The sequence below is a fragment of the Schistocerca gregaria genome, chromosome 6, assembly GCF_023897955.1.
Source record: "Schistocerca gregaria isolate iqSchGreg1 chromosome 6, iqSchGreg1.2, whole genome shotgun sequence".
NCBI classification, from domain to species: Eukaryota; Metazoa; Arthropoda; class Insecta; order Orthoptera; family Acrididae; genus Schistocerca; species Schistocerca gregaria.
The window spans coordinates 290,774,414-290,800,073 of record NC_064925.1 but is presented as its reverse complement, the minus strand read 5'-3'; the positions used below and the strand labels follow the sequence as shown (position 1 = coordinate 290,800,073).

The 25,660-nt window shown below is 37.9% G+C and overlaps 1 protein-coding gene across 1 annotated transcript in view; it reads left to right on the top strand.

Moving 5' to 3' along the window:
* The window catches only part of LOC126278856 (cilia- and flagella-associated protein 44-like), a 577,958-nt gene that overhangs the window by 358,279 nt on the left and 194,019 nt on the right, over positions 1–25,660 (top strand). Inside the window, exons 17-19 of the mRNA XM_049979132.1 lie at positions 10,358–10,546; positions 18,728–18,925; positions 22,594–22,886. Coding sequence (XP_049835089.1) covers positions 10,358–10,546; positions 18,728–18,925; positions 22,594–22,886 — 680 coding nt within the window. The remainder of the gene's footprint in view (positions 1–10,357; positions 10,547–18,727; positions 18,926–22,593; positions 22,887–25,660) is intronic.

Genomic DNA, 25,660 nt, shown 5'->3' with positions numbered 1-25,660 from the left:
GCCTGTGTGGCAGAGACTTAAATGGCATGCGTGTCTGTATGTCCGTAACTATTAGAGCTAGAGCAGTATAGCCTTCTCTATGTTGGTCTTCTCAGGGCTAGGATTTTGTGTATTAGATTTGGTCCACTTTAGTCCAGGAGCCCGGGACTAGTTCTGAAACATATACACTTACATTAAGCTCTATATATACTAGCCTTTTCCCTGCAAATTCACCTGCATACATGTATGTCACATATAAAGTGCACACTTCTTGGTCTGTCTCCTCCTCACCCCTTTCTGCCCATCATATCCTTCCATCTGCTCCTCTCTCTTTCTCTGTGTCCATTTCCTCCTTTCCCTCTCTCTGTCCATTTACTCCTGCCCTCCCTCTCTGTGTCCATCCCTTCCTCCACCTCCTGCCTTTCCGTCCACTCCTGCCCCCTCTCCCACAGTCTCTTCTTGCCTCTGTCACCCTTAACCTTCCTCCAGCAGTGCCAATCCACACATGGGGCTCCTGTAAAATATGCCGATAAAGAATGCCCATACTATTCCCAACACAATACACCTGTCTTATAGGGCAATGTATGTGTCTGGGTTTGATAACTGTTTCTCGCCCCTGACATTAAGGCTGCAGTTCAAAGCAGGTCGATAAGGCATGCTGACACTATTCCCGCACAAGAAGCATGTCATGTGGGGCAGCATGTACAGCAAGGGCTGAAAAACTTGGCTCTGCCTGTAACCTCCACTCCTGTTGGCAGGTGGTTATAAACTCCACAGTGTTAATACACTTGAAATTTGCTGTTTGTGTGCCCACTTTTGTTGAAAATGATCCAGGGGTTTGGGGAAGGAGATCCCAAACATACATACATGCTGCTTACACACACACACACACACACACACACACACACACACACACACACACACACACATTCACATTTATACAAGCGCAACTCACACACACATGACCAATGTTGTCTCTGGGCACCGAGGCCCCAATGAGGTAGTGATCTTAACCAGAGTGGATGGTGGGTGAACAAGAGTCTAGGGTGGGGTGGGGTGATTGTGGCTTAGGTTGGATGAAAGATGTTGTAGTGCTGTCTGTGGGAGCTTGCAGAAGTGTGGCAGGGAGAGGATGGTGGACCACTACTTATAGCATTGGGAGGAGATTGTGCTCAGGGAGGAAAAGGGAGGGGAGAGGAGAATAACAAGAATAACAAAGAAGGGAAAAAGGTTATGCAGGTTCACTGGCGGGGGGTGGGGGTGGGGGGTGGGGGTGGGGGGGGGGCAGAAGGTGTAGTGTGGCAGGATCGGGAGAGGGAGGAGGGATGGGGATAGAAGCAGGTGGAGGACAGAGACTAGTGAAGGTCAAGGACAGGAGAGGTTACTAGAATGAAGAACTTGTTGCAAGGACAGTTCCCATCTCTGCAGTTCAGAAAAGCTGATGTTGATAGGAAAAATCCAGATGGCTCAGCCTGTTTAACATATGTAGTAGTAAAGCACCCTCTGTTTGGTGGCAAGATCAGCAGCTCGGTGGTCCAGCAGCCTATGGGTTACATTTTGATGGTGGTCATTCATTGGGACAGACAGCTTGTTAGTGGTTATGCACATGTACAATTCCACACCATGTTTGCAGCTAAGTTGGTAGGCCACATGGCTGCTTTGACAGGTGGGATTTTGACGGGATGGGAGATGCCTGTGACAGGACTGGAGTAAGTGGTAGTGGGAAGATGTATGGGGCAGGGCTTGCATCTAGGTCTCTTACAGGGGTATCAGCCATAGAGCAAGGGGTTAGGAGCAGGGGGTGGAATAGATTCTGACAATGATATTGTACAGGTTGTGTGGGCAGTGGAATATCACAGTGGGATGAATGGAGGGGATAGTGTAGATAATGTTTCTAATTTCAGAGCACAACAGGAGGAGGATATGATTCAGTTGCTTCAGTTCTGTGCGGTACTGAGCACTGATTGGGGTACTCCTTTAATATAAAATATTGAAGATGCCCCTTTAATACTATCTTTTCTAAAATTTTCAAGAATGTTGGAAAGCATGAAATTGGATGGAAGAGTGTTGGTGTTTCTTTGTTTCCTTTCTTGTGAAGAGGCTTTTACGACAACATATTTCACCCAGTCATGTAATGTTCCAGTGGTAAATGCCTGGTCACTGAAATAGCTTAATAAGTTGCTAAACTGAAAGGTACACCTTAGTTAATATATTTCATCATAGCTATTAGAATTGACATTACTTCTCTCGTGTAATGTTAGTCAATGCATTTTACAATACTGAGGTTATTTATAACGTGTGGTTGTTCTAAAATTTTGGAGATTACTGACAATGGTGAAATTGAATAGAAGTTTAATGGTATTTCTTTGTCTCTTTCTTATAAGGAGGCTTCATTTCAGCAAGACAACCAGACAGAAAATGTTCCAGTGAGAAATGACTGGTTACACAAATAGCTTGATATTTTACTTAACACTGAAGTTTATGTTTTAATTAACTTCATTGTGTTTTATCATGTTGTTGTTGTCTTCAGTCCTGAGACTGGTTTGATGCAGCTCTCCATGCCACTCTATTCTGTGCAAGCCTCTTCATCTCCCAGTGCCTACTGCAACCTACATCCTTCTGAATCTGCTTAGTGTATTCATCTCTTGGTCTCCCTCTATGATTTTTACCCTCCACGCTGCCCTCCAATGCTAAATTTGTGATCCCTTGATGCCTCAGAACATGTCCTACCAACCGATCCCTTCTTCTAGTCAAGTTGTGCCACAAACTTCCCTTCTCTCCAATCCTATTCAATACCTCCTCGTTAGTTATGTCATCTACCCATCTAATCTTCAGCATTCTTCTGTAGCACTACATTTTGAATGCTTCTATTCTCTTCTTGTCAAAACTAGTTATCATCCATGTTTCACTTCCATACATGGCTACACTCCATACAAATACTTTCAGAAACGACTTCCTGATACATAAATCTATATTCGATGTTAACAAATTTCTCTTCTTCATAAACGCTTTTCTTGCCATTGCCAGTCTAAATTTTATATCCTCTCTACTTCGACTATCATCAGTTCTTTTGCTCCCCAAATAGCAAAACTCCTTCACTACTTTATGTGTCTCATTTCCTAATCTAATTCCCTCAGCATCACCCAACTTAATTTGACTACATTCCATTATCCTCGTTTTGCTTTTGTTGATGTTCATCTTATATCCTCCTTTCAAGACACTGTCCATTCTGTTCAACTGCTCTTCCAAGTCCTTTGCCGTCTCTGACAGAATTACAATGTCATCGGCGAACCTCAAAGTTTTTACTTCTTCTCCATGAATTTTAATACCTACTCCAATTTTTGTTTTGTTTCCTTTACTGCTTGCTCAATATACAGATTGAATAACATCGGGGAGAGGCTACAACACTGTCTCTCTCCTTTCCCAACCATTGCTTCCCTTTCATGCCCCTCGATTCTTATGACTGCCATCTGGTTTCTGTACAAATTGTAAATAGCCTTTCGATCCCTGTATTTTACCCCTGCCACCTTCAGAATTTGAAAGAGAGTATTCCAGTCAACATTGTCAAAAGCTCTCTCTAAGTCTACAAATGCTAGAAACGTAGGTTTGCCTTTTCTTCATCTTTCTTCTAAGATAAGTCGTAAGGTCAGTATTGCCTCACATGTTCCAACATTTCTACGGAATCCAAACAGATCCTCCCCGAGGTCTGCATCTACCAGTTTTTCCATTCGTCTGTAAAGAATTCGCGTTAGTATTTTGCAGCTGTGACTTATTAAACTGATAGTTCAGTAATTTTCACATCTGTCAACATCTGCTTTCTATGGGATTGGAATTATTATATTCTTCTTGAAGTCTGAGGGTATTTCGCTTGTCTCATACATCTTGCTCACCAGATGGTAGAGTTTTGTCAGGACTGACTTTCCCAAGGCCGTCAGTAGCTCTAATGGAATGTTGTCTACTCCGGGGGCCTTGTTTCGACTCAGATCTTTCAGTGCTCTGTCAAACTCTTCACGCAGTATCTTATCTCCCATTTCGTCTTTATCTTTATCCTCTTCCATTTCCATAATATTGTCCTCAAGTACATCGCCCTTATATAAACCTTCTGTATACTCCTTCCACCTTTCTGCCTTCCCTTCTTTGCTTAGAACTTGGTTGCCATCTGAGCTCTTGATATTCATACACGTGGTTCTCTTCTCTCCAAAGGTCTCTTTAATTTTCCTGTAGGCAGTATCTATCTTACCCCTAGTGAGATAAGCTTCTACATCCTTACATTTGTCCTCTAGCCATCCCTGCTTAGCCATTTTGCACTTCCTGTCAATCTCATTTTTGAGACGTTTGTATTCCTTTTTGCCTGCTTCATTTACTGCATTTTTATATTTTCTCCTTTCATCAATTAAATTCAATATTTCTTCTGTTACCCAAGGATTTCTAGCAGCCCTCGTCTTTTTACCTACTTTATCCTCTGCAGCCATCACTACTTCATCCCTCAGAGCTACCCATTCTTCTTCTACTGTTTTATCATAACCATTAGAATTTTTTATTATAAAGAGTTTATGGTGGAAAGTACTTCTACTGGTGTAGTGAGGGTTGTGTTCATATTACTGAAGTTGTGTGTGATCCCTGGTTCTAGATATTCCAATCCAGTATACACTGAACCTGACAACACGAAGTTTTCAGTAACAGACAAGAAATGAAGGTTTACATAAATCACTGCAGCCAGTCACCTTTTGTTTTATTCTTCAATTTTTATTTTCAATTAGTGGTTTCGAGTCACCTAGCGAGTCATCATCAGATGGGACATATTTATTGTATGTAATTTCAGTAATTATTCATCACAATTCCAGAGTTCCAAATCAACAGTGGATAAAAGTTTTAGATAAGAAATACTTGTTAAATATTTTCACAACACTGCACACAGCTGTCACCAATGTATCATTTACTCTTAATGCTATTTGCTCCTATTCATATCTGATCTACCAGTCTCCTCTTTCATTATGTATATCTTGTATTATCGTTATTGTATTATCTGATGTGACGATCTTCTGCTTACGATGCATTTATTTTAATATCTGTGTTACTAGCTTTAGTGTTTTATAGTCTACCTTGTAATGGGCACATCAGGGCTGTTTTTAACTATTAGGTAGAGTTTCTTTTTTGAAGTATAAAATACCTGAGTAATGCATGGCTGTGCTCAAACTGGGTTTAATGTCAAGGGAAAACAGCTTTCAAATAAGGTAAGGACATTATTCTTAAAAGTGTTATACACCTGTAGACTTTCAGTACCTCAACTATATGGTAAAATTTTACCTTTATTATTTCCATTATCTGCATCAGATAATAGTTCTGTCAGAGGAGATAACTTGAACAATAAAATCATAAAAATGTTGGGTACCAAATTCAGTTAATACTTCATAGTAATGGCAACAAGTAAAACATAATGAAGTATATTTAGATTTGCTCTGAAAAATACTATGTACACCATAAAAAGACATTAATTTATAAATATAAACAGACTGCAGAAACCCTGATCTTTTTAAAATGTCGTATATCTATGACTACTACATAGTTTCTAACAGAGTATTAAATAAGTGTGTCACATTAATAGAACTCATTGGAGCTTTGTAATTGCTTAATCACTCAGATAACATGCATATTTTAGATAAAGTAATACGCATAACAAAAACTGAAATATGCTGTAATTTCAGACCCACTTCAATCTTCCAGTTTTTTGGGAAAGTAACACACAATAGACATGTGTCAGTTTTAAAACTTTATCTTTTGTGTGTCTTTGAAGTCTGAGTATACTATAATATGGAAAAATCAGTTTGAACACAATGAGCATAACCTGCAACCTGCTTAGAAAGGTAATTTGATGACTTCCATAGACTCTGGAAATTCTGCAGTTGCTCCACCATATTGTTCAACATTATCTATGAGAGGAGGAACCCATATTCTTTAAAGACAGTTTTGTTCTCCCACACTGTATTTATGGCAGAGAATGAGAATACATTGGCAGATGAATTTGAGCTGCTTAGGTGTCATATTATTTGCTGCATCCTCAGCCACTGCATACAACATAGTGGCCAACTACACAGCAAGGGGACTTTGCCATCTCCTCTGTGGGATAGAGGGATGTAATATCTGTGGCTGACACCTTATGATCCAGCCACCAACCATAATCAGTGAGCTGTAGGTTACCATCCTTCAAGTTGTCCACAACTCAGTCACAGCTCATCCCATCTACAACAGTTGCTGTGGTACCTGGGGACACCTCACCACCACTATTGCCAGGCCTAGCTTGCCTGTGTGAGCCATGCAATACAAGAACAACATCTCTGCTGGCTGGTTTTATAATATGCCACCCAGCAGCTTGCCAGTCAGTCCTTGAGTGTCCTAGTTCCAGTTCCAGTTTGCGAGTTTGACATCAATGTACAGCGATCTCTGTTCATCGGAGTGCGTTGCACACCAGTTGGAACCCAGACAGCAATAGTGTAACAGATACAGGATGTGCCTATGGCCGTGTTCTCATACTATGTCAGCCTATCTACTCAAACTGTACCTTCAAGAATTATTTTTAGTGGTTCAATTTCTCATCATATCTGGACGACCTTTCAGTTTCATTTCTTCAGGAGCAACTCAGAACCTAACATTAGGACATATTCTATGTGTCGTGGGCACATCTCTCTTCTTGTAGGGTGCATCACTTACATAATGGGATAAAATTATTGACTTCTTTTTATTCATAATATTTATGTCCCACCAACTGCTGTGTTCTTGATGGCTGTGTACACAAATGTCATCAGTTTTGTTGTCACTGTTCTGCATCATCAGGCCTGCAATACAATACAGTCTGGAAATAATAAAATTGTGTTTGAAGGCCTTAAACAGGTTACACATGTACAGGGTGGCAGTTATTGAACAGTATGAAATAAAATCGCTGTAACTTCTGAACGGTTTGTGTTAGGACATTCAAACTGCAGGAAGCATGATGGGAGTTAGTAAGATTTGGTTTAGTGATAAAGCCCACTTTCGCTGGGATGGGTTTGTCATAAGTAAAATTGGTGGACTTGGGGGACTGAGAATCTGCATTTCATGATAAAGAAGTCTTTCATGCTCAACGGGTGACTGTGTGGTGTGCAGTGTCCAGTAACGGAATAATCAGTGTGATATTCCTTGATTGCACGATGACTGCTGGACAGCATTTGAAGGTTTTGGAAGATGATTTCATCCCCATTATCCAAAGTGACCCTGATTTTGACAAGATGTGGTTCATGCAAGACAGAGCTCAACCTTGTCGAAGCAGGAGAGTGTTTGGTGTCCTGGAGGAGCACTGTAGTGTCCACATTATGGTTCTGGGGTATCCAGGGGCCACTGGCATGGGCCTTGATTGGCCACCATATTATCCAGATCTGAGCACATACAACTTCTTTTTGTGGAGCAGTATTAAAGACCATGTGTACAGCAATTACTCCAAAACCATATCTGAAATGAAAACAGCCATTCAGAAGGCTATCGACAACATTGATGTTCCGAAACTTTAGCAGGTCACACAGAATTTCACTATTTGTCTGTGCCACATCATCGCACATGATGGTAGGCATATCAAACATGTCATAATCTAAATCCAAATATCTGTAGTGGCATTTAAATGTTGAATAAATTGCATGCATGCTACGGTTTGTAATTTTTTTTTTTTCAAGAATTGTCACCCTATCTGTATATCAGTAAAGTGTATAACTAATGTTACTTTCTAGAAACGTAATATACATGTGTCTAGGTGTCAATAATCAATTCAAAACCAAGGAGGTATACCAAACATAATTAAGTTTAATATGGTCAGGCATTCCTTAGGATTAATATGTGGTAATGGTCTCTATGGTTTATAACAAATACTAGTAACAAAACCAATCTAAAACGATTGTTAGTGAGTAAAACATTGCTAAAAAGGCTAAAAATTCACCAACCTGTCAGATTCTCTGACAAAGGAATGAAGTGCATCTATAGTCATGTACTGATCCTGTATATAATGAGGCTTTACCTAGAGAACTGTATTTTATGTTTGTAGTAAGTAACCTTAGACAGACAAAATATTTCATGTTTTGCCAGCACTGATTATCTACAGTGTTGTCGTGGGGATGCTTCTGGATTGTTGTGCCATCTTTGGATCAGCAGGTAATATGTATGCATGTCGGCATGTATAAAACAAAGAGCAGTCCCCTGATGCTTCAGTGCTCTAGGCAACACCTGCTGATGATATTGAGCATTGGTAGACACTTCACTCATATGTATTGTGCGTAACCGTCTAAGGTCTTGTTATGGTATTTTATTGTAGAAAGGGCATTCAAAAAGTTTTGCACAGTCATCTCTAATTTTTTATTTTCTGCAGGAGGAGAATGAAATTTTTTGTGAACATACTTGAAGCATTTAGCTGTACATTGAACCTACTCAATGCAGCTGTGATGCATCTGGCCCATCAACTGTGATGCATCTGGCCCAACATACTTTCCATGATGTAAACCCACTTTGGTAAAATTCTGGGGATTGACTTTTACACCATTGCTTGACACAGGAAATAAGATCTTTCTCACTGTCAAATGTTTTGCCCTGCAGGTGGGCCTTCAGATGACCGAAGAGGTAAAAATCAGATGGAGCCAAGTCCAGGCTGTAGGAAGGACGAGAAACAATTTTCCTGATTTTCTCCTGTTAATGGGATTTGGCATTGTCATGGTGTAATCTGATGAGCTGAACCTGAAGCCATGCTCTGTGGGTCTTGAACACATGTTGCAGCTTGTTCAGTGATAAACAGTAATGGCCCCGGTTAGTTGTAGAGGCGGGTTCAAAAAATTCAATGAAAATGACATCACACTGATCCCAGAAGGAGGCCATCATGTTTCGGCCTGCTGTTCGTGAAAGTCTTGGTTTCTCCTTCCGAGGGGAACTAGGATGACACCACTCCATGGATTGGGTTTTGTTCTCAGATTTGTACAAAAACCACCATTATTCATCCCGGGTAATGATGCCATCAAATTCCCATTTCCACTCTTCTGTAAAGGTTTTCATGAGACCCTCACACACATTCTTCCTCAGGGTTTTCATTTCTCATGTCAATAATCTAAGCACCCGTAAATCGTGTACCTTTCCTTCTGACTCACACTATAGAATCAACAAAAACACAACTGTCAATGGAAAATAAATTTTGGTAACAAATAGAAGTGGGCACACTATTTAGTCCTTACCCATAAAATCTTACTCTATGAATTAAGTTATAATTTGCTAGTCAGTCAAATATGTTAAAATGTCTGAGCAATGAGAAAAAGTGTTTAACTCATAATGAAGAACTCCATCTTGTAAATTATATTGGCTTACAGAGGTCATATAGATATTATTTTCATGTATACTCCATGTGGACTTTTATTATCTGCTACATGTGACATTAACTTTTATGTCTGCTGATGTATGTAGATGGTTCAAAGCTTCTCAACTGCATTTGTCAACCAACTCTATATAATAAAATAAGTACAGTAAATATTACTATTGCAGCAAGTGGGTTGTATAAGAATAAATGGCATGGAAAACATTGCTATCCTTTTTGACAAGTCCTTCTTCAGAACTAACAGAATAAGTATACATGTATGATACACCTGCATGATTACATTGTCCTGGTTGGCGACATTGCACACACTGCAGCTCAACTGGGCTGGTGCAGTGAAGTCATCCAGGGCAATGTAGTCATGCAGATGTATGTGTATTCTGTAAGCTTTCAAGAAGGATTCATCTGAAGGCATATGTTTATAAATGCCTGTGACCACTCAACACCTCACCTGTCACCATTTCCTCTTACCATTATTTATATTCCATTACAATGTTAATATTCTTATTGCCTATTTTTGCAGAATAAATACTGTATTGGTCCTTGGTGTATTGTGCCAGTGCCCACACCATGAAATAGTAGGTTGTTAAGTTATGAAAATACACTACCATTTTAGTCTGGAAGTCGAGGTACCATTCCTAGAGGAAAGTCTAACAGTAGTGAATTTGCCATATGAAAAAAGACCTTGTCAAGATGACGTATTATAGACACTACTGAGTACAACTGAGCAGAAAAGGCTTTTATTATTTTACTTTAAGTGTAATCAATCTCATTAGGTTATTTGATTTATGTTCAGTTGACACATTCACTGATACTGTAATGTATGTTTCAGCAATCTAATATTTATTGGATGTTTATATTGCTACTTATCTTTCATATATTGCTACTTATCATTCAGATGCCAATTTTTTTCTTTAACTTGGAGAAAAAGCACACTTACCACACAGTTACATATGTGAAAACTATTACAAATTTAAAGAAACTTTTTTTTATGTTGTTTCTCTACAGTGGATACTACATAACAAGAAGAAACCAGATCCTACACAGAATCATCCAGATGATGTTGCAGCTATTGAGATTGCTGAACAAACAATTGGCGATTTTAAATTAAAAAGTGCTGTTGATTACATTGTTCCAAAGCATTTGAGGGTGACTACTGTGAAAAAGTATGATGAGCTACTTTCATGCAGGGAAAAGGTATTTGTTCATTAGTCATATGTTGTTATTTTACAAATCTTTATATTCATGTGGAGCCTGCAGTCTTTGTCGTAGATGACCACAATCACAAATCAAATTTCGGGTATGCTCCATTTGAGCTTCCTAGAATGGCACATTTTATTCAAACAAAGGATTTCAGAGTAAATGTAGAACAGTTGATATGTCAGTATAGGAAAGACTATTTAATGCTTTATGTTGTTTTCAAAAAATAGTACATATTTCAGAAATCATCTAAAGTAGTTATGGAAGGATGATAGCTGGCACTGGAAGTCTGCATTAGTCAAGTAAGAGATGCACTTTTTCCCAACATAGTCCCCATTAAAAGCAAATCATCTTTGTGCAACGTTTTTACATTGAGTTTATTTTACCTATGGTAGGCAATTTTGTAAGACAAGAAAAATATCCGTCTGTGCCTACCATAAGCTCTACCATATAACTGAAACAGTTATCATGTCATATTTCTATTAGAGATACTTCCACCACTGGTAGCTGAGTTGTCAGCACGACGGAATGTCATACCTAGCAGCCCAGGTTTGATTCCTGGTTGAGTCAGAGACTTTATCCGCTCAGGGAATGGGTGTGGTGTTGTCCTTATCATCATCATTTCATCCCCATCGACATGCAAGTCGCCGAAGTGGCGTCAACTTGAACGACTTGCACCAGGTGAACTGTCTACCCGATGGGAGAACTTAGCCACATGGCATTTCAATTAGGGGTACAATTTGTTTTTAGCTTGAATACATAAAAATAGCTGCCTTTCGATGACTAGAAGTATTGGGACTTTAATCATTAATTACACCATAATTACAATAGCAGAATTATTCCTACCATGTGCATGAAGTTTGCATAATGTGCAAATTGTGATGGTACATCAGCTTTTACTCCGACATGTTTCCTTCATTCTGCATATTGGTGAGGCCCAATGTAAACAATGTCAAAACAATAGCTTAAGTTAGTGCAAATTATTAATTTGCTGCAAGAGAAAATCTTCAGTGTATTGGAATCCAGATAACCATAAAAGACAAAATCAAAGTAGCAATTTAAATTGGTGTAAATTACTGATATTACACATATGCCCTCTTCAGGAGAGAGGGGCTGAGACTGTAAAAGGATACAGGCTCCCAAAAAGGGTTGCAGTATTACAATACCCCCTGAAGAGGTTTGACTATCGCAGAGAGACAAATGTCTTCTAACTCTCTGGCTAAACTGAAGGGAATATAATCATGCCTAGTGAAACAGACAAACAATGTGGCAATTAGTGTATGTGAAAATACATGCTATATATAAAGTGTAGTAGTCAATCAACTATCTCATATACAAGGTGAAACATAAGAAAAATACAAGTGTATAATATTTCAGTGCCCTTTTGATGCACACCATTGAATGTTTTATTAGATTTCTTATTACTATGTTCAATAGATTATATATTATTACAAAAAAGTGTGTCCTTTTTTACGGGGGGTCAGGCATTAGATAGATGCTGTATCAAACCAATTTTGATGTCAAAATTTCAAACAGATAGAAGAAAATATCATCTTCCTAATTTAATGGTCAGAATGATCACATATATATCAGTGTTCTCAGATAAATGTGAAAGTACATCAGTAAACAGCATTAATTGCATCTCAGAATAATCCCTTTGTTGTTGCAACTACAGAGTCTCTCACCTCTATGAGGAAACTGTATATCAGTACAAAGTGCAGTGTTTTACTATACTCCACTGCACATCACATTGTTCCAACTTCTTCCTTAGTTTATTTCAAATTTATATCAACACAAGATCATCAGTAATTTACTCATATGTACATATATCCCATAATTGTTAATTACTCTGATCGTAGTGTAACTTCCCATTCAGAAGTATGGTGAACTGTTCGATGTAAAAAGTTATTCTGTGTGCAAAATATAGTAGGACAAAGCAAAATTAAGGTTGATAACATAATATCTAACCTACTATACCAAACAAAATGTATATTTGTTTCCATGAATGTCAAATCAGATTCAACAGTTATCCTACATCAAATCACAGAAGAACATTTATTTAACGTATATACCAGAAAATGCAGAGGAGAAATCCCTCCAGTATGTTAAATGTGTCCTAGGTAGTGCATAGAACTGTATAGACATCATCCACTCAAAGGAAATGTCATTGCAGCAAGTGACTATAAGGCAAGACTTAACGTAAAAAGTACTTATGATGATGCCTAAAGCTATACAGGAAGTCCAAAACCATAACTTCACAACAGAAAAATAGAACAAAGCAAAAATACATGAAGCTAGAATTTGGCATGAGACACCTCAAACTAAATTCAAAATGTTAAAGGCCTACATTCGGAATTTTCAGACCAACTTGAAAAATCCAAACTGCTGGGTACTAACCAGTAAGAAAGTTCATACTCAATTAGTTCAAATTTCAAGGTCCAGTAAGGAATAAGTATGGAAATACGTGAATTAATAAGATATGGAACTTCAAGTTCCAGACAAAATGTTCAAGAGCCATGTTTGTGATGCACGGACTGATTTGAAAGTTATGACTTTCCATTACAGAAAATGAGGACTGAAGTGTTTTATCCAGGGCATAGAAACAGAAGATTATTAAATGGGGTTCATGAGGCATGAACTGGACTGTACAATGAGGTTTGGTTCACAAGAAATGTCTAACATACAACAGACAATGATTACAACTCATGTCAGATATGGGAAAATCTTACACATAAATAAAATTAATCATGTCCATACTGTGATAAAACCTGGCAAAAATAATTTTGTAGATGATTTTCAGACAGTATCTAATTGAGACCAAACGAAAGTGTTGGTATGTTGATAGGAGACAATAAAAAACACACAAACACACACACAAATTTCAAGCTTTTGCAACCCAAGGTTGCTTCGTGACGAAAGAGGGAAGGAGAGGGAAAGACGAAAGGATGTGGGTTTTAAGGGAGAGGGTAAGGAGTCATCCCAATCTCGGGAGTGGAAAGACTTACCTTAGGGGAAAAAAGGGACAGGTATACACTCGCACACACACACACACACACACACACACACACACACACAACCACACATATACAGACACAAGCAGTCATTGTAAAGGAAAAGAGTTCAAAACTCTTTTCCTTTACAATGTCTGCTTCTGTCTGTATATGTGCAGATGGATGCGTGTGTGTGTGTGTGTGTGTGTGTGTGTGTAAAATAAATTAAATAATAGATAAAATCATTGAAGTATCATGTACAAATTTCAAACAGCAGGCTAAGTGCATGCAAAGTAATTTATGTTGATTGTCATTGAACTCCATAATAGTGAACATTCAATCATATATGTATGTGATATTTCAGATTTACATGTCATTGAATCATTGAAAAATTGCGATTGCAGTCTTTCTCGGCGTATTCCATTGATGAAATCTTCTCGGGTTATCAGCCGAGTGGTGGCGTCGTCTTGTCGCAACGTTTCGATGAGTTGGGTACGAAACTCATCGAAACGTTGCGACAAGACGACGCCACCACTCGGCTGATAACCCGAGAAGATTTCATCATTGAAAAATTGTATAACCATAGAGATGTGAAATAATACCAAATGTTATATAAGTGACCAAGATTATGTCATAGTTCCTGCTGACCAACTACAATGTTAAGTAGACGAAAGCATGTGTATTAGCCAATTGGCTATACTTCTCTTCAAAATTCATATTGTTGTCAGTTCCTGTCAGTATATATGAGATAAGATGCTATTTTCAAATAAGTGAAAGCATTTCATATACCCAGGATTGCTTTGAACATGTGACAAGAAACTAAATATAAATAGTGAAATTAGGAATGTAGTACAGAAATATAAAGATGTTCAAGCAGATACTACATTACCTGGGGCCCTTGTGCTTGCCAGACACATGGTACACACTGAGAGGTTTGATCATATTCAAACATATGGCTTCAGTTGTGTGATGTATCTTAAATCAAATAGGTTACATGACTTTGGATAAATTAATCTGAAATTAACCTGAATGTATTTGGGTGTGGTATCTCTAAGATCTTGATTGGTCCTATGTATATATCGAAGAATTTTATTGTTTCTTTGTTGATTGCTTTTGATTTTTTGTATCTTTTAGGCAACATGAGGTCTCCTACTTTAAAATGCGTAACATTAAGATTTTTGTCATGCTTCTTCGTCCTCTATGATATGCCTCCATATTTTTCTTCACCACCTCTTCCCTCTCATCAGCAGTTAACTCTGTACAAGTTGAAAACTCAGTGGAAACTCAGTCATTTCACCTTGGTTTGTGGAAATCTGCAATGGCCAACAGTTTGTCTTCATCAGGCAGAATTCCTTCCTTATTAATAGTGTGCCCAAGAAATTTCACCTCTTTTACTCCAAATTTACATGTTACCAATTTTAATGTCTTACCCACTCTAAATAAATTTTATTGCAATTGCTTTTAGAATTTCCATATGTTCATCCCGAGTTTTACTGACTACCAGAATGTCATCCACATAAATGATTAATTTTAACAGTAACTCACTTCCCAAAACAAAATCCAAATCCCTGATAAATTCAGGAAGTGATAAATTTAATCTAAAAGGTACTACACAGTATTGAAAACTTTATCCATTATTTAAAAAAAATGCTGTATATTGCCTAGAATTGGGTTGTAAAGTAATTTGATGAAATTCTGATGTCAGATCCAAACATGTAAAATAATTTGCATTATGAAATTTGTATAACAATTCCTCCATTGATTCTGGGTGGTCAGTTTCCTTTTCTGAAAATTTGTTTAAATGTCGAGAGTCAAGTACTATTCTAACCCCACCATCTTTCTGCTACAACCATAGGATTGTTTTACTGACTGCTAGTCCTTTCTATTATCCCCCAGTTCTGCAATTTTTCCAGCTCCTTTTCAACAACCTTCCTCTTACAAATAGGTACTCCACATGGCTTAATGAAATAGGTTATTGTGGTCTCAGTTTTAACTTACACATGTAAACTTCTACCTTGCCTGGCTTGTCACTGTAAACACTATTATATTCCCACAGGAATCCCTCCAAGTCACTTTTTTCATCACTACTTAAATTGTCTGCCAAATTAAGTTTGTCCAGTACTAATTGAGAAAAGTCTTCACTAACCACCTGGTTATTAATTCCATCCTCTTCTGCCAATAAATCATCTTCAATATCCCTACATTTTAAATCAACATTTACTTGGATTTCATTTCCTAACTTGGGTTGTAAAGTACTTACAGGTAGATTACAACTAGAGTGTGTGCACTTAACACTATCACAATAATCACCTTTTCCTTCAGACTCCTCATTCTCGTCCAATACTTTCATTATCTTATCACTAATTAGGTTATCTCGATACTTCTTACTGTAACAATCATGTAATATCTCACTGACATCAATGAGTATCAACTGATCTTCATGTACCTTTTTTTTCCAACTCCAAATCATCATATTCTATCATTCCATTACTCATATCATTGTCTAATGCTTCCAAATAAACCATACCATATAATATATCATAAAATACAACATCAGCATCAGCAACAATAGCCTCAAAATACTCATTAGCAACATCATCTGCACCTGCATAAATCTCAACTTCAACTACACGTCTCCACATCACAATCACTATCAAAAGTACCAGAACTTTTGTCAACGGGCACATAAACAGAATTGATTGTAAGTATATGATCCTTGTTTCCTCCACATCTTTTTCAGACAATATTGAAATTTCATCATCACAAAATAAGCTAACTAAACATACTCATCATCATCGTCATAAATGTTGTTGTGATCTTGAGTCCTGAGACTGGTTTGATGCAGCTCTCCATGCTAATCTTTCCTGTGGAAGGTCCGTCATCTTCCAGTACCTACTGCAACCTACATCCTTCTGAATCTTCTTAGTGTATTCATCTCTTGGTCTCCCTCTATGATTTTTACCCTCCACGCTGCCCTCCAATGCTAAATTTGTGATCCCTTGGTACCTCAGGACATGTCCTACCAACCGATCCCTTCTTCTAGTCAAGTTGTGCCACAAACTTCTCTTCTTCCTAATCCTATTCAATACCTCCTCTTTAGTTATGTGATCTACCCATCTAATCTTCAGCATTCTTCTGTAGCACCACATTTCGAAAGCTTCTATTGTCTTCTTGTCCAAACTACTTATCGTCCATGTTTCACTTCCACACATGGCTACACTCCATACAAATACTTTCAGAAACGACCCAACTTAATTTGACTACATTCCATTATCCTCATTTTGATTTGGTTGATGTTCATCTTATACCCTCCTTTCAAGACACTGTCCATTCCGTTCAACTGCTCTTCCAAGTCCTTTGCCGTCTCTGACAGAATTACAATGTCATCAGCGAACCTCAAAGTTTTTACTTCTTCTCCATGAATTTTAATACCTACTCCAAATTTTTCTTTTGTTTCTTTTACTGCTTGCTCAATATACAGATTGAATAACATAGGGGAGAGGCTACAACACTGTCTCACTCCTTTCCCAACCACTGCTTCCCTTTCATGCCCCTCGACTCTTATGACTGCCATCTGGTTTCTGTACAAATTGTAAATAGCCTTTCGCTCCCTTTATTTTACCCCTGCCACCTTCAGAAATAGAAAGAGAGTATTCCAGTCAACTTTGTCAAAAGCTTTCTATAAGTCTAGAAATGCTAGAAACGTAGGTTTGCCTTTCCTTAATCTTTCTTTTAAGATAAGTCGTAAGGTCAGTATTGCCTCACATGTTCCAACATTTCTATGGAATCCAAACTGATCTTCCCAGAGGTTGGCTTCTACCAGTTTTCCATTCGTCTGTAAATAATTTGCATTAATATTTTGCAGCTGTGACTTATTAAACTGATTGTTCGGTAATTTTCACATCTGTCAACATCTGCTTTCTATGGGATTGGAATTATTATATTCTTCTTGAAGTCTGAGGGTATTTCGCTTGTCTCGTACATCTTGCCCACCAGATGGTAGAGTTTTGTCAGGACTGGCTCTCCCAAGGCTGTCAGTAGTTCTAATGGAATGTTGTCTACTCCCGGGGCCTTGTTCAACTCAGGTCTTTCAGTGCTCTGTCAGACGCTTCATGCAGTATTGTATCTCCCATTTAATTTTCATCTACATCCTCTTCCATTTGCATAATAAATGTTACTATTGCTAAACACGCCGTTCTCATCAAATAAGTTAGTCAAATCATCTGTACTATGATTAAAGTTATTTTCTACTTTCCAAGTATCTTCACCCATTTTCAGCAACATGAAATTCCAAAATGCCTTATCATAATCAACTCTCTTTATCTGGTAATTATTGTGTCTATTGTGGTGCCTGTGACGTGAACTTCACCTTCCTCTCCTACATCTAGCCTGATTTCTGTAACAAATGGCTCTTGGCACACTTGCTATAAGTAAATATCTGTGACATTTGACTGTCGTCTGAAAACAGCAAGTTTGATTTAAAAAGTCTCCCGTCCCTTCCCTCCCCGCTCCCACCCACCATTCTGTCCCATCCTCCAGCCCTCCGCTCTTATCCAAGCATACTCTTGCTGTATATATTGACATCTTCAAGACAATCCCTTTTCTGTTTCCTTCCTATAGCTCTCTGTGTACTCCAAAAACTACATAACCTATAGTCATAATCATTCAGGTTATGCATGTCATTACACAGGTATATCTTAACTGAAGAAGAACTTCATTTTCTATGGCCTCAAGTGAAGTCTTCTAGCTTTGGTATAATATTTTATGTGCTGAAAGTACATGAGCCTCCATGAACTTGAAATGGGAAGAATGAAACATGATTAGGGATGTTTTTGTATCTAGTTCATATTTGATGGGAATTTTGAATGATGACATTTTGTTATGGACATTTGGGAAAGATGTTTACTAGTCTTGATCTGATATGATGGAAATGATCAAGGCCACACCCTTGATGCAAGAGCTGAGCCCTGTAGAGACTAATCCAGGAAGTGTTGAGTGATAAGTGAATTTGGTCTTCAAAAACTTGATACCAGCTGTTTGTTGTTGCATCTGTTTACAAATAGTATTTGTTTTATTTTATTTTTCTTTAGCCAAATGCCATTATTTTTAGTTTGTAATGTATATTTGTACAATTAATATAATGTAACTAATATTCTACTAGTCATTGTAATTTAAATTTTATTTTCAGCTTTATTATATCAAGAAAGATTACAATGACAAATTGTATGCACTAAGGAACAGCAAAGTGGAGCTTATCAACAGAATTAAGCATTTGCACAGATATATTAAGAACATACATACAGAAATTCCTGATGATATGATTAAATTCCCACCACCTGTTCCAGCTATCAATGAAGATATAGAATTTCCTGAAAGAGAGTTTGAGGTCTGCATCTTACCAGTTAACACAGTTTTATGTTGTGTACTGAAGCTTACTTCCATGCATTGTGACTTATTTTGTAGAAAAAATCTAATGGATACCGCTGTTCCCCTGCATTTACTGTCTTGAAATATTTTCTTCTTTCTAGATAAATAATCGCACTGCCATATGCAATTTATGATTTATTTCTCTTTCTCCTGCCAAGAAGGAAGTATTTCTAAAACCACTGCATAAATTCTCTGTAATAATAGTGTTGGATCTGCTAGAGGAGGATGCTGAGGAATAAGTGGGTGCTTAGACAGAAAGCAGAAATGATTAGAAGCTTGCTTGATCTGAGGGACACAGATGTTCACTTACTCTTTGTACAGCAGATGCAAGGGAGTGCATTCACTGAAAAAGTTGTCAAAAATGAGCACAATCACAAATAACTATTATAAACTGCTGGTGACCATGGATTGGTGAGGCTGTCACGTGGTTTATTGCCAACCTCAGGATGCATTATGCATGTATGCCTGGTATGTTACCAGTATTGGACAACACCATAGTCCCATAGTCCCCACCCCCACACTCACAAAACTCATAACTGTTGTCATATATTAGTACTGGCAGAAACGATTGTGGACAGGGGGGGAGGGGGTGCAGGTGACAGTAAGGAGGTAAGAGCCGAAACTACAGCTGAGCCCCTGTCTGCACCCCGACATCTGTCTTGGGAACGGCTAGAAACATCAGTCAAAAAACCAGCCGTAGGGTGCACACCCATGCTCAGAAATGGAACATCTTCCATTGGTAAAGCCCAATTGTGAAGGTGGCAGTGTGGAGGTGGGCCACAGGCTGTGGCTGCAGTGAGGATGATGGTGACACTACAAATAGAAACTTGCTAAATACATCTACCACAACAAGCTAACGAGAATTGCAGTAGGGACCAGCTAAGCCAATATGCAAATACTGTCAAGGACACTGGGCCTGGGCCAGTCAAAAAGTTTCTGTGGTGGAGCAGCATGGTGTTCTGCACATGTTGGACATTGTGAATCCATTTGTTTGATTGAACCATGTGCAATGGCATTGGGCAAGCTGCTTAGTGCATACAATGCCCCAGTTTTCTTGATGGAAAAGGCAAAGAATTTCCTTCTGAAGCAAATGTGACACTACCACTGAGATTGATCATTGTATGTAATAAGATAACACCCTGCTGGGCTGATAAGGTGTCCCAAAGTGCAAAATAATTGCATACAACTGGATCACTAATCTGTTTAATGGCCTGTAGCTAAGTCTTGATGAGGTGTTGCTATGGAATCTTGAGACTGTGGCCTGCAGCATTTGCCTGAGCAATCTGATGGTGGTCAGTTGAAAAACTGTCAAGTGATATATTGTTTTAAGCATCAATGTGCAAGCATGAGTTCTTTCAGATGCTGATCACCAAATCAATGCCAACTAGTAGGAGAGAAAGAGTATCTATGTTCAAATGCTTAGCCATTGACCTGCAAATAATTTTGTACTGGTAATTGTAAAGGAGCAGAGACCAACACTACGGCTTTTGCACTATGCGTTGAGAGACTGGCATGGAAGAGTTGAACATTGAGGTGAGAGGCCTGTGATGTGTCACAAGGTATAGTTTTCAGCCATTTTGATATTGGTAGAATTTGGTCACCCCATATATGATAGCAAGAGCTTCCTTCTCAGTACATGAGTAGTTGCACTGAGCTTTGTTAAGGAGTTTTGATGCAAAGGCAATTGGCCTATCTAATGATCCAATTCTGTCTATACACTGGTAAAGTCAAGATCTCTTTAGTAAAAACATTAGAGTTAAGTGGAAGATACACTGTAGTTCTGCAACCAATTATGCCTTCACTTTATGCTTTACCTTAGGTAAAACTTGATACTTGACACTCCTACTGTAACAATGTATCAAATGACCTCAAGTCCTTGGACTAGATTCTTCAGCTTTGGACTTTCGTTATTGCTCTCCTTGTTTCTTCACGCATTTCCACTCATTCATAGTCATCTATTCTTCTAGACCATTGGTCTGATAAGTGCATTGTTTTTTTGTTAATATATTCATTTCTTTAGGCACATAACATTTCTTTTGTAGTATTTTTATGTTGAAAAGCCTTTTACTTCCATGTATGACTTATATTAAATTGGGATACATATTAATTTAAGAAAATTGTCATTCTTTTCCCTTTTCTGTTGATTCAATTTATGCTTTTCTTCCCATATTCATCTTCATTGTTACATTTCTTGCTCATTATTAACTCTAGCCTCTGACAATGTGCAATAATTCTATGGGAACTATGTTCGCTCCCTGGCATCTCTCTGAAGGTGAAATGGGTGCTATCTCCTCAATATTGTTTCCAGATAATCCTGAATTCTTTTATTTACCCATTATGGTAATTATTTCATTTAATTATTTCTTCCTGTCCTTCTCCTTCTCTTTTGATGCTATCAATCTGCTCTAATGTTCAGCCATGATGTAATTTTAAATCTACATTTACATACGCCACTGGTAGTCCTGATGCCCAAAACTGTATATAACACTAGTCTTTTACCCATGGCTTTATCCCCATTGTCCATCTCTTGCCCCCTCTCTCTATCCATCCCTCCCACCATCTTCTCCTCCCCAGAAGTATATACTGGGTCTCTCTCCTAAGAATAACCAGATGCATTTTCTCTGGTATTTCAGAAGATATTTGAAATTGCATTTTTGCAATGTGTTGCTAGAGTCAGCCTGTACAAATGCTGCTCATTACATCTTTCATGCTATGTGCAGTGCCATTGGAAAGCATCAGCTTTTCCTGTTACAAACAAAATTATTTTTAAAGCAGAATTATATGTACCCATTTGATAGAGCAATCTGAAGTTAGTCTAGTGTGATATTCAGTTTAACTACATATGTTAAGAGAGCCAGTAAAACACGGAATTGGAAATGAGCGTTTGGCGTCAATGGCCAGGAGGCCCCTTACGGGGCAGGTCCTGCCACATTGGTGCAGGTCTTATTACATTCGACGCCACATTGGGCAACCTGCATGCCGGATGGGGATAAAATGATGATAAGGACAACACAGCACCCAGTCCCTGAATGGAGAAAAATCCCTGACCCAGCCGGGAATTGAACCTGGTCCCCTCAGGACAGCGGTCCGTCACGTTGACCATTCAGCTATCGGGGCGGATGCTAGTAAAACACGATGAATAACCAGTGCTCCAGCAGTGACTTAATTGTTCTGCTGCTTGGTGGCAGCAGTCATGGTGGGCCAGTGCAGCACACTAGTTACTGCTGAAGTACTGGATATTATTCATTGTTTGCTGTCGCTGTTCATACACACCACTCAGTCAAATATCCTGCTAGACTCATTTAGGCCAAGGCAGTACACTAGTTGTTGTTGGAAGTTGGTTTACTGTCCTTAACTATACACACCAATAAACCAAATACCCTGCTAGACTAATACAGACTGCTCTATTGAATGGGCCTGTAAAATTCTGCTTTAAAAATAATTTTGTTTACAGCAAAAAAACCAGCTGATGCTTTCTGTTCATGTAGGGCATTGAATACAATATGTGTTGAGCAGTATTTGTTTGAGCCAACAATATATCTGGTACATAGCTTAGTATATGAACAATAGTTTCACTGTCCATAAATTCATGTGCTTATAGAGTATTATTCCTTCATGATTTGGCAGTTGAAAGAAGGAGAGTCTGAAACCCATACTGTACCCCAAGAAACACAAGTTGTTGATGAAGTAAATGCAACATCTACTACAAATGAAGTACTAGATATCACCTTTGAAATACTGTTAACTGAAGATAATGAAGCTGCGAGAACTGAATCAAGCAGTTCATCTCTCGCAAATTTAATGTCACGTTGTTACACAATGAGTACACAATATGACATAGCAAAGGTGACAGAGTTACAGGATGATGACAAACAGTCAACTTCTGTGGAAGAGGAATTCAAGTCTTTCAGAGAATCCAGGTAAAAGTTTGAGTTTTTTGCTGATTTGAGTCCAATTATATCATAAAACTAAATATCAACAAACTGTAATAAAACTGATTTGCAAATATAGAAATTCTTCAGGCTGGAAAAATGCTAGTTATTTTAGTATTGCTGTTTACTTTTATATATTAATGTGAAATGATGAAATTTTAAAAACTGAATACAAACAAACAGTAATAAAACTAATTTGCAAACATAGAAATTTTTTCAGGCTGAAAAAATGCTAGTTGTTTTAGTATTGGTGCTTACTCTTATATATTAATGTGAAACAATGAAATTTTAATTAGCTTCCAAGCATTAGAGGTTTCAAAGCAATGTAGTCTGCTAATCACATAACAGAAATATAAGGGAGATGCAGTCAGCATTCTAACACACACACACACACACACACACACACACACAGTGGCACAGTGCTGTATTGTGTAGGGGAGATCCACATACATATTTTTTTTGCCTCACTGCTGTTGAACCCACTGTCAACCATAGAAAACACTATTTAATTCCATGAGAAGGTCAGGTTGCTTCCTTATAAATTGTCACTGTATGGCTGTGACACATTTACCAGCATTCTGTTAGCTTATCAGTGCCTAACTTTGGGTCACAATGAAGACAAATACATTAGCATATCATAATTGATAAATGAATCCCCATCACATACATACAATGTAATAGAATGCTCTGGATTACAGAAACGCCATGAAATAAGCCATGGCATGGATAGCTGTCATCTCTCACATATCACCATCTCTCACATATAGTGAAATGGAGATTAATTGCACTGCGTGAAATAATGACTCATGGTGAGTGACCCCAAAATATCCACTTAACTGATACCAGATTTATTCTTTTCCTGGGTCACTACATTAAGGAATGAATGCCTAACAGCAGGTGTTATGGACCATCAAAAAAGAAAGAACACTGTACTACTGACATGTATCACAAGAGGCTCATCACTTTCATAACTGATTGTTAGCCCTGTGTTTACTGGGGATTACTGTATGAAATCACATTTTTAGGTTGGCTACGTAGCTTACCTTGATGTTTATAAATAGTTAAAGACCTCTAGAAGCCATCTCCAGTGCTTGGTGTTCAGTACCACACATTTCCATCTGTCTGGGTTTGAAATTACTGTTATAACTCATGTTTCTCATGTGCTCTGTTGTTTGTAAGTAGTTTCTTGCGGGAGTTTAGTTTTATGTGCTGTTGTTGCTTGGTTCTTGGCATGCTATATCAGTTAGTTACTCAGTGAATTACCAGTTATTCAGAAGTGACTAAGCTCAGATAATGCAAATGAAAGTAAAATGATAGCTTCACATAATATTACATTTTCTTGATATGGCTCTACTGAATGCCAGACTTGCAGAAAATGAGCTTCAAGGAGTGTGGAGTTGCTGTCACTGCAAGGCTTATGTGGGCACCAATGTGTACACCAACTACAAGAAATTTGTTCTTCCTCAGGTGTTACAAACAATACTTTCAACAGACTAAATAGATAAATGAAGCTTCAGATATATCTGTGAAGGGAGCATCAAGAGGGTATACATTGTGTAGTACAGTGAGCTATCCTGTGAGACTTAACACATCACTTTGAGGAAAAGATGGGTCACATTTATGGTCCTTCTAAATGATGAAGGGTGATAATGGCATTTAATCAATGTTTTTATTAGCAGTTAGGTTTTGGATAGCATATTGTCAGAGAAATGGTTCATTAAAAGTGAAACTCCTATTTTTTTAAGTTTCATGCAATCCAAACATAAAAAACACAAAATTGATGAAAATGCAGATCGAGGAAGATGTTAAAACCTCCAACAATACATTGTATAAAATCTATATAAGTGAAGGAAATTAAATGTACAATACAATGTTTATACAATAATTTGTGGTAATGAATTTCATCAGTTCTTAAAAAAATCACAGATGTGTAACAGCAAGAAAAACTCATAGAAAAATTGAAATTGGTGTCTGGGTACAAGGTAATTGAGCATTTTCTGATATACTATGACCACAAATTATATCTCAAAGCGTAAATTTGTGAGAGATTTTTTTCTTTTGTGCTCGCCCAGGAAAAAGGAAAAATTGATGAAAGTGGTGATTTGAATTGAAAACTGTGAAGCATGGTGAAAAGCATCAGTATCTAACACGTTGAAATCAGTTTTTTTTTTTTTTGCCCCCTTCCCCCCCTCCCCCTCCGTAGCCAATGGCAGTGCAGCTACTCTGGTGATGCGAGTGTATCTAACATGCATGTTCTTTTTATGTCTGTTAAAAGCTCCTTTTATATTATTGACATTCTTGTCTCAATTGACTGCTTGAGACAAGTGCATTTACTGCAGCACCCCTGGTGTTTTATTCCTGTTACATTTCTCATCTGTTTTAAGTGGGTTTTTCTGTTCACACTCAGGAGAACAGAAAGAATGGGACAGGGTCATCCAAACATTTCAGAACACATATATTTATTTAGTCTGGAAAATGTATGCTTGCAAACACATCAGACTATATATAGAAATGGTGCATTTTTCCTTTACCCTTTGTATCTTGTTTTTATTGCTAGATACCAATTAACAACAGAAAATATTTTTCTTGTTAAGAAAGTCTGAGTTTTCCACTGTTGATATTATTTTCATTGAAACATGTTTATCAATTTGCATTCTTATCTATACACAGTGTCAGTACTTTCTCTATAAAACGTGAATACTTCTTGCTTTCAGATATTCCCTCTCTCTTGTAGGGAACACTAGTAGGAAAAAATACCAGGA